The sequence below is a fragment of the Electrona antarctica genome (genome assembly GCF_951216825.1).
Source record: "Electrona antarctica genome assembly, chromosome: 5".
NCBI lineage: Eukaryota > Metazoa > Chordata > Actinopteri > Myctophiformes > Myctophidae > Electrona > Electrona antarctica.
The window spans coordinates 39,489,147-39,505,438 of NC_136810.1; the positions used below are offsets into that span (position 1 = coordinate 39,489,147).

General features: G+C 46.0%; 1 protein-coding gene across 1 annotated transcript in view; it reads right to left on the minus strand.

Annotated features, from left to right (window-relative positions):
- Positions 1-16,292, minus strand: part of shank3a (SH3 and multiple ankyrin repeat domains 3a) — a gene marked incomplete at both ends in the record, with an annotated part of 322,930 nt that overhangs the window by 178,540 nt on the left and 128,098 nt on the right. The window contains 3 exons of the mRNA XM_079500504.1: positions 6,891-7,058; positions 9,872-10,023; positions 13,179-13,287. Of these exons, the coding sequence (XP_079356630.1) occupies positions 6,891-7,058; positions 9,872-10,023; positions 13,179-13,287 (429 nt within the window). The remainder of the gene's footprint in view (positions 1-6,890; positions 7,059-9,871; positions 10,024-13,178; positions 13,288-16,292) is intronic.

Here is a 16,292-nt window from a genome sequence, read left to right on the forward strand (position 1 = left end):
TCTGCATTACTTAGAAGTCTACACAATTAGAGAATGTAGAAGAATTGTTATTATGTTAACATTTGCCTGTTATCTCTCCTAATGGTACCAACATCAATACAGCATGGAACATCTTGGGTTTGAGAAGCTAAATGTCATTAATGGTGGTCAGTGGCTCAAACGGCAAATAAATAATGGAAAGGGTAAGGGTAAGGGTAATAAGAAAAGGGTTGAAAACCACTGGTCTCTTATGTTGTACATATAATGCATGCCTATGTCTGTCTACAATATCGCTTCACCCTTTCTATTCTCCTTTCTATTCGCTTTCTATTCTCCTTTCTATTCTCTTTCTATTCTCCTGTTTTGTTGCTTGTCGTGCCCCATTTCCATTGGGCATATGAGCCTGTGATTTAAAGTTATTTTGGCATGAGCAGCTTCTTTGTTTTTCTGGGCACAATAGTCTTATTTGTCTTATCTCCATCTCCTCTCTCTCTCCCTCTCTCCATCCATCCCTCTACCATGGATTGTGTCCTACGTGTCAATGACAAACAAGCGCAGAGATTCTCTCTGGTAATTGTTCTTTCTCTCTGGCTAAGAATGTGTGACAGCAGTGGGACAGTGCACAAATGATGCAGGGTCTGTTGTTGGTTATCAGGCCTTTCTAGAGTATCCCATTATACACAATACCTACCACTAGAATACTAATGCTGGAGAGGACCTGGGGCGAGGGAAAAGGAACACAGAGAGAGAGAGAGAGAGAGAGAGAGAGAGAGAGAGAGAGAGAGAGAGAGAGGGAGAGAGAGAGAGAGAGAGGGAGAGAGAGAGAGAGAGAGAGAGAGAGGAATAGAAATGCAATGAAAGTGCGTAGGCCGGCAGAGGAGTGCATTTCATTCTCTCACTCCAATAAACCAGGTTCTAAAATGATACTATGCCAGTGCCTTGGGATAGGGCACTGAAAAGGTCAAGCAGGAGTATGTATAAATAAAAAAATAAAAAAATAAAAAAATAAAAAAATAAAAAAATAAAAAATAAATAAAAAAACACCTCCTTAGACACTCTCTGTTCATCTATACCTCTGATGAGGGCCCCAGCAAGTCCTATTTTGGAAAGTAAGTAGCAGAGAAGAGTCACTTTATGTTTCCATCCAAAACCAAATAAAACTACAAAAGTGCACTCCTCGGAGCGCAGATACCAGCCAGGCCAGGTTGCATACCCAGGGCTGTAATGTGACATGTTAACACCTTGCTTGCCCGGACCTATAATCCATTACTAAAATGTGCCCATCATTTATAGCGCCCGGACCACTTTTACCGGCGCACTGGAAATTGTAGCTAACAATAGCCACACCACTCTAGAGTCGATCGACAACAACAGGAGGTAAGAATAAATCTATCGCGACTAGCGACTGGACTGCGGAGGGCCGTCAAACACAGGATCTTTTTTCAGAATTAGACGGGATGATTTAGATCGCGAGTTATGAACGTTTTAAGATTTTCGTTTTCGTCAGCTAAACAGGCAGGGAACATTTTCGATCGTCATCGAGGATTGGGCAACAAGCGCTCCTAGGCTGTGGAGCGGCGATCGGTTTTGATATCATTAATCTCCGTCCTATTTATCAATCTCCGCCTTGGGCACTTGACCATGAACTTGAACTTGGTGGAGATCTCCGCCCTGGGCCTCCATGGTGTTAAGCATCACCATGAGGAATGTCAAGCTAGATGTCCCAATTAAAATCTGGTTCAAGATATTAGACTCCGTTCCCATACAGAACTCATCTCCCTCTATGATTGCGAGATCATAGAGGGAGCCAACCAGGAACATGAGAAATGGGACAAACACAGAACGGAGACCCTGCATGCAGAACTCGGGAGGCATACTTTGTTTAGACATATAGCATTGGTTAGACATAGCATTGGTCCGACTGGATTAAGGTTGGTGAGGTGTGCGTTAACACGACCGGATTAAGGTTGGTGAGGTGTGCGTTAACACGACCGGATTAAGGTTGGTGAGTGGTGCGTTAAGGGTTGGGAGAGGGTTAAGGTTAGGTTTAGGTGTGCTGCCCCGTGGGAGGTTAGGGTTAGCGTGAGGGTTTGAGATAGGTTGTCGTTATCGGACCAATGGTATGTCTAACCAAAAGCATGCACCCGCAGAACTCTGCCAATCAATCCTCCACACCCAACGAAAACAAACAAACAATGGATGCGGAATAATTAGGACAACACCCACTCACCCACTCAATTTAAATGCTCAAGAGAGCATTTAAATTGTATGGCCACATAAAAGAAAGCAACCCAGACAAGCTCCATATTAAAGCCCTCACCCATAGAGAAGCCCTACAGGGCATCCCTACAGGACTCTACACACAAACACGGCTATACCAGACTGGACTAAACCAGATTGTACCTGACTGAAAAGAGTGAAGCCAACACCAAAGTAAATAGAGAATACACAGTAGGATACCTGAGCACTACTGTGACTGAACCAAAACGAAGGAAAGCTGTACAGACATAATGAGCAGTTTTGAAATAGAGAAAGGCTGCCCCAGACAGACCTGGCTACCAGGGGAAGACAGACTATACATCCACTACACACACAATGTGGTGGAAATACAACAATGTGCCAAACTGCCAACACAGCAGCAACACTATTGTGACAAGAGAAGGTTATCAAATGGAACCACTATGGGTTATCTGTACCGAGTGGACCTCAGACATAGACCTACTGTTTACTGTACATATGAACAGAGCTGCAACGTTTAAACACATTGAAAAATGTCTGCTTTTTTGTATACTTTTAACCGTTTGGCCACCAGGATTAATTAAATAATGATTACTATATACTATATGTCAGGATATCCCCAACGTTCAACCCTTATTTTGAAGATCCAAAACACCGCGACTGGAACCGGATGTTGACTGAATGGTGTGTGTGTGTGTTGCCGGAATAGGTGTTACAGCGACCGCATATGCTCCATGCAATAAGCATTGTTTTGACCAGAAATCACACCTGGGACGGGGAATTCACGCTTTGTCAGCCTTCTGATTGGTCCCTGACTGACTAACCAGCAGGCTCTTTCTGCCTTGTTCCGCCCTGGTTCTGCCTTGTTAGGGCCCGAGCACTGCAAAGCAGGTGCAAATCCCTATTGAAATCGCAATGATTCTTATTCTTTGTTTATTATTGATTATTGATTGAACCCCGACCTCCCAGTCTCAGGGCGGACACTCTAACCACAAGGCCACTGAGCTGGTAGCCTTTCGACTAGATCGGATACAAATATTTATATAACTGAATTAACGTAATTTACGTGAATTGGCGCTTGCCGAGTCTAATCAATTAACGTAGGTTACGTTTATTTATTTTTATTTTTTGACAGGGACAATTAACACTTAGGCCGCTAGCATTTATTGAAAAATTAGGATCTAATTCACGCCAGCATTTTTTTAATTTGAGCTCTTATTTTGAAAAGCCGCCATTTCCGGTCTATGAGCAGTAGTCATAACCTAGGAAGCTACACGGAGCGGACAGGCCTTGTTTACCATCTGAAGCCAGACCGGAGCTCTGGAGAGCTCTACATCGTCCGATCTGTGCCGTCAAAGAAACGCTGTTTTGACCATTAGCATTTTGGCTCAAGCAATCAAACGCGCTATAAAAGCTCAATTGCCGAAGGCCGTCGGCAATGGCGTCAGTATCAAAATTAGGCTTCAATTGACTTTAATCGTCGGCAATGGCGCGCTAAGTGTTAAGCAATTAAGCAAAACCCACAGTGCGAGTTCCGAAAGCAATTTTCTTTTTTAGATTTTAGGACCTACGGTTCAAGAGTTAAAAGCCAAAACATAAAGTGGGCTGTTATAGCGCCACCATGAGGCCGACCGATATAATTATAAGTTAAGTAATTTTAGTAATTATTATGAAGCTCCCCTCCAAGTTATGTAACTATAGCCCTTACGATCTCCGAGAATAAAATACTTGAATGTGAGTTTCCGCATGTTCCCATTCATGTCAATGGGAAATTGAATGCTTGAATAAATTAATATCAATTAAACTATACAACATTTCTCTTAGCAAAATACAAGCACACGATTTTTTTCCGGTTCATTTGACATATGGCTCAAGTGCATACCGTCAAAACTGTGGGAGGATGTCAAAATAAGTTACTCTAGAAATAATAATAAAGTGTTACAATTGCAGTGTGGTTGCCATGTTAGGGCAACCACACTAATAAATAGGCTGGCCATGCCAGGCTAGTTAAAGGGACATTTCACCGCTGGATGAAACTTCAGTCACTCAATGTTAACACAATCAGTCCCGGGATTCCTTTAAAATAGCTTTGGGGTGCCGGGAAAACATGGCCGCTTTTACTCTGAACCCCCCACGGAAACAAGAAAACAAGAAAAACGGAGACATTTTTTGCTAGTTTACCTTGCTCTCGTTTTCATTATATCGCTAAATATTATATCGATAAAATAAGATCTGGTTGCAAAAATATATATATTATTATTCTTTTTTTTGCTTGGCCATGCCTTCTTCAGCGTGTTTCGAGCACTGCCGTTCACTACCTTGTTTACAGCCCGACTAAACTGTCTCTTTACGGCGCTCTCCATGGTTTGATTAAAACGGAAATGTTCTGTCTTCATTTCTGACTTAACCAAGCTTCTTGTTTGGAATATAAACGCTTCTAGAGAGACTTTAGATGTGACAGCATGAGGTAGTAATGGAAGATTATGCCTCCCGGTTTTGGGAAGTAATGGAAGGCGGGGCTTTTCAGAGTAAAATGTGTTAAATGCCATGCTCTTCAGAAGATTCCACCGCAACAAAACGGCAAAATTATTTCCACAAGGACAATAAAGCATCTATCATCTGTCAACAACCAAAGAGTGCATGGTGCAGATATTCACAGCAGAACAACATTATGTATTATTTGTCCACGCTGTTGTTGATTGCCCTAAATCAGGTTAACAGGGCCAACCAATCACATGGAGGGTCCTCCTCACTCCTGCATCATCCTAATCGAAATGTCACCACCATTCTGGTCCTCACTCCGTTTCACACTCAGTTTCAGTTGGAGATGTGATTACTCCCACTGCTGTCCCTTTGGGTTCCGAGCTCCTTAGACGCACACAAAGACACAGACACACACACGCGCACGTGCACACACACACACAAATCCTACCCCTACTACTCAAACATAGTCTAAAAAGCCCTAGCTCCGGTACCCAGGCTTTTATTTTCATTCCTGGGGGAACGAGACACATTTCCTGGTCTAGGAGTGGGAGTGAACTATACAGTGCAGAAGGGGGTCGCTCCAAATAATGGTGACGCCAGTTGTCTCCGCTGTTTTCTACCAGGGAGGGGAGGGGCAGAGGGGGTGGGGGCAGGCGATCGGTGAACCAATATTCTCCAGCGCTTGCTCCATGCGCGCCCACCCCTCTAGAACAGAAAGCCCTGACACACACAAATACAGCGCAAGCCTCCATTATGTTTACAGTGCAAGCCGTGCCTCGGGGCCATGTGTGTATGAAATGTGCGCATTATGCTGCGTTTGCTCTCAAATCAGGAGCATTTCGACACCAAACACAGGCACTTCTTACTTGGGAGCCTTGGGCACTTGGCTGTACAGCAGCAGCTGTACAGTACAGCAGCAGGCAGCCAACCGTAGCACGTAGCAAGTGCTGTACTGTACGTACAGTATCAGCATGGCGTTGAACTCTAGAGTCCCATGAAGTCATCGCCTCAATTGGCCAGACCCATTGAAAGAGACAGTTACACCACTCTTTGACCTTGCCGTGCATTTCACACTGAGGAATGAGGTTCCATGCCGGAACTACATAGTTCAGTCAGATAACGCACAAATAGATTAACCAATATTTATTATAGAATGAGAATACAAATGTGCCTATAATATTTTATCTTGTCGTTCAGCTCTGCTATATTTTCTCCCTGCTCGGCATAATGAAACAACCATCATTAAACATAAGAGCAGGGAGATAGATATACAGTAACACCCCCACATGGAGAACAACTATAGCAGAGCCCATAGGGAGGCACATACCAACAGTCCAGGGACATACAGTATGACAGCAGGAGGATGACAGCAGGAAGAACAGAGACTGTGGTGAGCTTAAATAACCCAGCAATTGGTCGGTTGACTGCCACGTATATACGCAATACGCATGAATATGAATGTGCCCAAGAGCATAATGAGAGCCCCTCGAGTATATCTGACTGAACAAACTCTGTAAGCTACGTATCATTCATGTTTGGAACTAGTGGCTGCATCGTGGAAAGCGTTACTTAAGCATTCATCTTGTTGTTATCCTGAGCACATCAAAACAAGTCAACTATTGAAGTTGGTTTTGGCTTTGGTTTATGACTGAATATTACATTCATATTTGTTGTTTACAATGGAAGTCTATAGCTGTGTCATAACTCTTGAGTCTTTTATGACCCAGGACCTTAATTACTACAGCCATTGTGGAATGGGGCAGGGTTGAATGTTTTGTGTTGTGCCTGAGAGGGTGGCTTTCAAGGGGCCCGGCTTATCCTCCAAATACATTTCAAATAAATAATGTGGGAGATGTCAAAGATCCAACAACAACCAATACTGGACGCTGGACGCTGTTCTAAGCTTGTTGAAAGGTTAGTGCCACGCAGTAAAATATTTTGTGTGTCAATTTAACTTTGAGTGTTTCTAATCAAATCAAATCGACATAATACGTAAAGACACTGCACTCGTTGCGTGTCTGAGGAGGTGTGTGTCTGTGTGTGTCTGTGTGTGTGTGCATGAGTGCGTGAGTGCGTGAGTGCGTGCGTGCGTGCGTGCGTGCGTGCGTGCGTGCGTGCGTGCGTGCGTGCGTGCGTGCGTGCGTGTCCGTGGGAGAGAGATAGACAAAGACAGAGAGAGAGAGACTGACCTGATGGATCTCCTGCCAGCCGTTCTCGTCCACACAGCCAACCTGAGCGTGGTCATGTAGCAGCAGTTCACAGCAGTAGGGGTCTCCTCCCACCATGGAGCTGTGGTAGAGGGGTGTCAGACCCCGGCTGTCCTTGTAGTCAGGTGACGCACCCAGGTCCAACAAGGTCTGTGGAATACATTATGTGTGTTATTGGGGATGAAAGAAGCATGAATTCTGTATCTGACCGTACCAATATCTTTCCTCGTTTAGGCATTATACCGGTTTAAAGTTTGGAATTCTGAGATAGTAAGAAGTATAGTGACAGTATATGCAAATGGTTGCCATCTGTCTGTGTCCAGTTATGTGTCATGAATGCCCAAATATAAAGTGTTGTGATGTCAGAACAGGCCAGCTCCATATATGGAGATACTGTATATAGGGATGATCAGGTCCAGAGCCCGGGCAGAGGCTTTTTGACAACCGGTTATATCCACACACACACACACACACACACACACACACACACACACACACACACACACACACATATATAATATATAAGGAGGGTTAAAGGAACCCATTAATCATTGAGGAGTACGTTTTTATGTGTTTTCCCATCCACATTTTGGAGTTAGGTGGTTTCTTCCCGACAGAGATATAATAAAACTAATGAAATAAATCATTATTATTATTACTATTATGTATGTGTGTTTAAATTGTTTTAATAAAAATGTGTACACCATCACCATGTATTGTGTGATGCGCCATTATTTAAAGATCTTGTACTGTAGTGTGTGCAGGTTCAAGAGAATCAGCTTTAAAGATCACAATGAACGCAACAGGATGTATTCAAACAGCTCTGTCTCTGCAGGAGCACCATTACATGACTCATATCTGCTCATGAGGCGGCGTTACGAGCCTCCTCATCCCAGACTCTGCTCATGTGGCGGGGTTACGAGCCTCCTCATCCCAGACTCTGCTCATGTGGCGGGGTTACGAGCCTCCTCATCCCAGACCCATTCAATGAATATGCCAGTTCATTCAGTGAGAGGCTGTTGTTGTATGTCACATGAGTGGCTCAAAGGCTCTCGACACTGTACGGAACAAAGACAGACCCAAACCACACTAAAGGGTCGGGTCAGGGGAAAATGTTTATTTTTTAAGGTAAACCACGCCAATGCAACTCATTGAGTTGCAACATTGGTGTGGTTGACCTGAAAAAAACGTTTTGTCCCGACCCGACCCTTTGGTGTGGTTTGAGCAAAAAAAAAAAAAAAGAGTTTTAGCCAATCACAGCGAGGGTATCTTCAAAGCCCCAGTCCCACACTCCCCAGCACAGTTTTATAATGAATACGCGAATTACGCGATGCAATATATATTTCCCCTAAAAAATATCTTAGTTTTACCTACATTCTTCATATGAAATAGTATGTTCATGATTTTTTTAATTGAAATTATGAGAATCGCTATGTACCGCTTCATGGTCTTGGTGGCAGCAGCAGGCAGCAGCCTCACAACGGTGCATGTTCCTCGGGTTGACGCCGGTCGGCAAGCGTGGTTTGGACACTGGAGAAGAGGCAGACACGTCTGCCTCTTCTTCTGGGAAGAGGCAGACGGGCCTGCCTCTTCCCAGTGCCCAAACAACGCTCGCCGAGCAGCGGCCAGGCAGGAGGAGAGGAGGGGGATCCAAGTCTTTCCGACTTCGAGACGAGATTACGTCGCATGATCGGACGGACCCCCACCAAATATCCTGGTTACATGGTGCATTTATATAGCGCCTTTATCCAAGGCGCTTTACATAGATTGTGCATTACATTCACCCATTCACACACACATTCATACACCGATTGCGGCGGAAGCCATGCAAGGTACCAACCAGCACATCGGGAGCAATTTGGGGTTCAGTGTCTTGCCCAAGGACACTTCGACATGTAGACAGGAGGAGCCGGGATTCGAACCGCCGACCCATGGATCATTGGACGACCTGCTCTACCTCTTGAGCCACAGTCGCCCCGTGGACACGCCCCATGTGAAGTGGGTTGTATGTGGTTATATGTTGAAATGGTGGAAGTCGCTATAATGAATCACCAGTCACCACCACCGGATCACCATGGCTCCGTCGGCGCGGCTGTCTGGAGCCTGCCTGGCGGGTTGAAGCGTGGATTCTAATCTACAGTGGTCGCGGTCCGCGAGAGGATGACAGATCATCATCATAGGAATCAGCGATTCTGATCATTACAATGAATAACGGTGGACAAAGTAGTTCACATGAACGATGCTGTGGTGGCCAATAGAATGACGGGGGGAGGGGGTGGAGCTAGATTTGAATCTGTTTGGAAACACTCACTCACTTCTGTGTACAAACACTGGAAACTTGTCTATATCACCTTTAATGAACTGATCGGCGTGTTTAAAAAAAACTGTACCATTTTTTGAAAAAATATCTTCCTTACTGTGGGTGGAAAACAATCAGGCATCCGATGCCTGAAGAAGGTCTGGTTTACTTTGACCTGACCAAGAGGAGCCTGAATCAGCCTCCAGTTCACCATGCTATGCTTTTTATATCCTTTTTACTTTGCATTTAAGTTTTGATTCGTAAAATGTTACGAACGCTTTTTCGGGTTAGGTTTACAATTATGAAAAGGTTTTGACATTTAGAGGTCATGGTTAGATTTTTCTCTATTTTATACTTCTTGTTGTGTGGCGATGTCACTCACCAAAACATTCTACAAGCTCACAACGTGCGGTGCTGTGAACATGATCTTTCCTATATTTTCAATGCCATCCTAAAATGTGGATGTCTATAGTATATGAATACAATACATGAATACCTGTGTGTGTGTGTGTGTGTGTGTGTGCGTGCGTGCCCCATGCGCGTGCGTGCGTGCGTGCGTGCGTGCGTGCGTGCGTGCGTGCGTGCGTGCGTGCGTGCGTGCGTGTGTGCGTGCGTGCGTGCGTGCGTGCGTGCGTGCGTGCGTGCGTGCGTGCATTGAACTCACTATGAGTGCAGTGTGGTTCTTGGTGCGCACAGCCTTGTGCAGTGCCGTGATGCCGTCCTTGGTCCTGAAGTCCAGGTGGGCTCCTCCACTCTTCAGCACCTTGACCAGCTCGGCGCATCCTTCCAGCTGGGACGCCAGCGTCAGAGGACATTCTACGGCGCCGACACAACCAAACATGAAACCATCATCATCACTGTCAACATCTCACAAAGTATAATCCTCATGTTGTCAACCGCCTCAACCCTAATCTCTCAGGAATTGAGATTACGAGCTGCGCTACTGAGTCTGTTAGGCACGGCAGGAGCATTTAGAAGAACGTGTGAACATTGGGGATTAGTGCAATGAAAACCGGGGCGCCGCCGCACCGGAAGAGGAGGGCTGTTCTCCCGTTTTAACAGCGGGAGAACAACGGCGATATAAATCTCCTAGTGGGCGTCATTACCTATGTCCTCGTATAGGTGGTTAGGAAGGTAAACAAAGCAACACATGGATTTCATTGGCTATCGCCAGACGATGTTGTATGGCCTGTTCTACTGCTATCGCCAGACGATGTTGTCTCGCCTGTTCGCCTGCTATCGCCAGACGATGTTGTCTCGCCTGTTCGCCTGCTATCGCCAGACGATGTTGTCTCGCCTGTTCGCCTGCTATCGCCAGACGATGTTGTCTCGCCTGTTCGCCTGCTATCGCCAGACGATGTTGTCTCGCCTGTTCGCCTGCTATCGCCAGACGATGTTGTCTCGCCTGTTCGCCTGCTATCGCCAGACGATGTTGTATCGCCTGTTCGCCTGCTATCGCCAGACGATGTTGTCTCGCCTGTTCGCCTGCTATCGCCAGACGATGTTGTCTCGCCTGTTCGCCTGCTATCGCCAGACGATGTTGTCTCGCCTGTTCGCCTGCTATCGCCAGACGATGTTGTCTCGCCTGTTCGCCTGCTATCGCCAGACGATGTTGTCTCGCCTGTTCTCCTGCTATCGCCAGACGATGTTGTATCGCCTGTTCGCCTGCTATCGCCAGACGATGTTGTCTCGCCTGTTCGCCTGCTATCGCCAGACGATGTTGTATCTCCTGTTCGCCTGCTATCGCCAGACGATGTTGTCTCGCCTGTTCGCCTGCTATCGCCAGACGATGTTGTATCGCCTGTTCGCCTGCTATCGCCAGACGATGTTGTATCGCCTGTTCGCCTGCTATCGCCAGACGATGTTGTATCTCCTGTTCGCCTGCTATCGCCAGACGATGTTGTATCGCCTGTTCGCCTGCTATCGCCAGACGATGTTGTATCGCCTGTTCGCCTGCTATCGCCAGACGGTGTTGTATCGCCTGTTCTCCTGCTATCGCCAGACGATGTTGTATCTCCTGTTCGCCTGCTATCGCCAGACGATGTTGTCTCGCCTGTTCGCCTGCTATCGCCAGACGATGTTGTCTCGCCTGTTCGCCTGCTATCGCCAGACGATGTTGTCTCGCCTGTTCGCCTGCTATCGCCAGACGATGTTGTCTCGCCTGTTCGCCTGCTATCGCCAGACGATGTTGTCTCGCCTGTTCGCCTGCTATCGCCAGACGATGTTGTATCGCCTGTTCGCCTGCTATCGCCAGACGATGTTGTATCGCCTGTTCGCCTGCTATCGCCAGACGATGTTGTATCGCCTGTTCGCCTGCTATCGCCAGACGATGTTGTATCGCCTGTTCGCCTGCTATCGCCAGACGATGTTGTCTCGCCTGTTCGCCTGCTATCGCCAGACGATGTTGTATCGCCTGTTCGCCTGCTATCGCCAGACGATGTTGTATCGCCTGTTCGCCTGCTATCGCCAGACGATGTTGTATCGCCTGTTCGCCTGCTATCGCCAGACGATGTTGTATCGCCTGTTCGCCTGCTATCGCCAGACGATGTTGTATCTCCTGTTCTCCTGCTATCGCCAGACGATGTTGTATCTCCTGTTCTCCTGCTATCGCCAGACGATGTTGTATCGCCTGTTCTCCTGCTATCGCCAGACGATGTTGTATCGCCTGTTCGCCTGCTATCGCCAGTAGTTGCCGGGTCCCAATGACAAATAATGCACCTCCGGAAAATGTGTCTGCCTGTCACCCCTGTTAAAACACACTGTGAGAGCGGAACACACAGGCCAACGGCCTGTTATCCACATTGTATTGGGTCACGCCCCCAGGGAAAAAAATCAAAGCAAACAAACAGCAAAAGGGTTTTTCAGCTGTTGTTTCCAATTTATTTTACAAAAATGGTTTGCCAACCTCCTGTGTGAAATATTGATTGAGTCTTGCAGGGGTGCGTGCCTCTTGTGTTCCCTTATTTGGAGAGCCGCTCATTCGGGCAAACAATTGAAAATGGGTCTGACATTCAAAATTGTACATGCAGCTATGCCCTCCATGCCCTCAGTGCCCATTTACTTGACTGATTACTTAAAAAAAGTGACCCACAGCCACAAAACTAGAGGTAGCGTAAACAATGATCTGGTGCCACCCACTTACAAAACAAATATGGGTAAATTCACCTTCCGCAGCACTGCTATTCAGGTGTGGAATGCCCTGCCCCCTTCCCTTTAAAACAGGCCTACAATTTCACCTGTCAGCATGTCAGCGGGAGAGGAGGTGACCAATTGCTGTTTTAGATTATTGTTCATGACTACACATGTGTGAGTGCATGGGACCCGAATGGAAACAAGACCGCAAGTCGTTTTGGACCAAAATGCCTGACTGTACCCTGTGCTGTTTGCATTTTTCTTTTGTCTAATAAAATATTCAATCAATCAATCGGGACTACAGGTTTACTTTGGGGCCAGTCGTAGCTTAGTGGGTAGAAGAGGGCCTCTCTACACACTAAGCTGCATCTGGACAAAGATTTGAATAAGAATTAGGGGATTAGCATGGGATGCAATCCAACTTTTTCCCCCATGTCTTATTACAGGAAACCCATACAGTACAATATATAATTTCTTCTTTTGGCAGAGGAGATATAGAGAGAGGGGGGGGGGGGGTTGTAACTTTTCTGCATTAGCAATATTGTTCTGAACTTTTATGCCAATAAAGCACATAAGAATTAGTGTACTGTAAGTAAATTGAGAGAGGGAGTCCAAGAGAGCCAAAGAGAGAGAGATTCTGAGAGGCAGAGAGAATCAAGATAGAGAGAGAGAGAGAGAGAGAGAGAGAGAGAGAGAGAGAGAAATGGAGAAGAAAGGGGAGGGAGGGAGGGAGGGAGGGACGGACGGACGGACGGACGGACGGACGGACGGACGGACGGACGGACGGACGGACAGACAGACAGACGGAGTAAAGTTTAACATGAGGCTGAGCTCCTCACCTCCTGTCTCTGGGTCGTGGAAGTTGGGGTCCAGACCTCTTTCTAGGAACTTTGAGACCTTCTCAATGTTCCTCTGCTGAACATATTCCATGAACTTCTTCAAGTTTGCCTGACAGAGAAACAGAGAGACAGAGAGACAGAGAGAGAGAGAGAGAGGGGGATCAGAGGGAAGAGAGGAGGAGAGAGATACTGTGATCAGGTCAGGTGATGTACTGTAACTCTCATGGGGGTGGTCTTCAATAATGCAGATGTGGGATGAATGCTGAAGTGCTACTGTGCACGCTCACGCACGCATGTGTTTGTTTTTCTGGTGCGTCAATCTATGTGAAAGGGCCATCTGTGAACAAAAATATCCAGGACAAAAACAATGCAACAAGCTGTGGACATCCTGCACTATTCCTGTGCCATTAGCTGAGGCAAGAAATGCTACAGTATATGAAGCCGCTGTGAATGTGAATTGAAATAAAACAGAGGTATAGTAATGGCATACACTGCCCGGGAGTCTTGCTCAGAGTCCATAACATCGATGTGAGTGAGCTAATTTATAAAAACAAACACGCCCACATGCACAAATGTGCATTGTGCATGCATGAGAGCCTATGTAAGGCACACCATTTTACACACGCGTGCACAGCACACACGCACACAAGCACATATAGTAACTTGTGAATATTTGCAATCATCAGTCACAGAGGAAAATGCCTTAAGCGGTTAAGACATTTTCCTCTGTGACTGATGATTGCAAATATTCATCATCTCTGCTGTTGGGGGCAAGTCTGCTGCAGAGTGCAGATTGGAAAAGGAATACAGAGGACTGGAACAACTATATAATATCATATACATTATTCTATAGCCTGTAGCTAGGAAACATCAGGTCAATGCTACACCTGGGACTCGCTGAGACAGCCCACCAAAGACGATAGATTTTGTGAAAATGACTGCTACTGTAGATGGCTTTACAGTGCATCGCTTCATGAGATTACAATCGGACAGACTATTGGATCATATTGAAATAGACTCCGTTAATGTGTAAAAGAATTGTACTAATAATAGCCATTGTTGACCAACTTCTGCCATAGCTCTGTCATGCTGTAATGTGTATTTAGCTCAAAATGAGACGATATTGTCTAGCAATATAGCATGCGCTATAGCCTAAAATGTACTGTCATCCTGCCAAAGAGCTTTTGTCACTATTGCCAATCTCTCAAGGTTCTCTCTTTCCTTACATAACGGGTGCCAAAGCCTCCAGACATGCACGCGCATGCATGCTCACACCACCACAGTCTATCTATCCATTAGTCTGCACATGGCATGCGCTGAAACAAACTTACACACACACACACACACACACACACACACACACACACACACATACATAACAGCAGAACTGGGCTGAACAGCATGCGGACAGCCGTTTGTCACACTCACCATGTGCAACGATGCGTTTTATCTACGTCCCCCCGACCGTTCAAAAAAAAAAACTCACGTTTCACACCTTGTCCACTTCACGTCTTTCCCTCCCTTTCTTTATCACACAAAGCCATCACCACCTGGACACGATGCGAGCTGAAGAGAAGCCCACCTCCACTACAGCCTCCACTGAGGAGAAGCCCACCTCCACTACAGCCCTCCACTGAGGAGAAGCCCACCTCCACTACAGCCCTCCTCTGAGGAGAAGCCCACCTCCACTACAGCCCTCCTCTGAGGAGAAGCCCACATCCACTACAGCCCTCCAGCATCTCCAAGTAGAACTGACTGAGAGGAATCCACTCTGGCTCTGGCTCTTTTTTTTCCCACATGATCTGCGAGGCAGTTGTTATGGTGATGGGATACAAAGAGTGCTCAGGCAGCGACGTGCGAGTGGGAAGGCCATCGAGGTGGTGGGTGGGTTAGTGCATTGTCAGTGTGCATTGCGTATGCGCGTACGTACACACACGCGCACACACGCGCGCGCGCACACACACACACACACACACACACACACACACACACACACACACACACACACACACACACACACACACACACACACACACACACACACACACACACACACACACACACACACACACACACACACACACACACACACACACACACACACACACACACACGCCATGCACAGTTACCATGCATATTACCCTGATAATGACAGCATTCAGAGGAATGATTTACTCTCTATTAGTGATTCATTTCCACTATCAGGTTCCAGGGAGCATGCTCAAGACAGCCTTGGGCAGGAAGAAAGACATAATTACCATGCAAACCCATAATAATAGTCTCGTTTCTGAGTGATCAACCATTTAGCACAAGCTATTCTGGTGCATGATATTTAAGTTTTAAGAGGGGAGAACATTAGATTACATCCAAATGGACTGTGGATGTGATTACCAAGTTATAGCTACATAAAATGAGCATATATCCCCATCACATTTAAAGTTTTATATAACCTATATATCTCTGCTGTCGAGGAGAAACTCCAAAATGTTCATTTTAAAACAAAACAATGCAATACTGCCTCATCAAAGTTGGTATTCTGACTTTATATATTGTCAATTACTTGCATGAGACGGGGAGAGGTGGTGGAGTTAGCTGCCTGTTTGCGGTTCCAATGGAGTTCGAATCGCTTTTTATATATTTTCATTGGTTCAATATTTTGGAGGCTATGCCCAGCTTTGTCTGTTTGTGTGAATTTTAGCAATGATTTGATTGGCTGATCACCCCATAGCGATGATTTGATTGGCTGAGGAAAGTACATATTTGAGGAAGTGCGGGCAGAAAACTGAAGACGCCTTATTGTGATTGGCCGGAATGAAAGAAAAATGAGGACAGCAATTGTGATTGACTGGAATGTGATGATGTATGATTATAAGAGCGCCCCTCACTTCACATGAGTGTGATTTTTTTAACAACACACAGACATAAAGGGTGTTATAGTTACGTGGTTTCCTTCCGACAGCGACGATATATATAGTTAGTATACCATTATTTTACAGATTTTATCCGTTGGCAGTGTGGAGGGCAAAAAAAATACTAGCCCTACTTTAATCTCCACTAGCTCTTTTATCTCTTCTCATTACTGTCTCGCAGCGTGTCTCCAGCAGACTCCTGCAG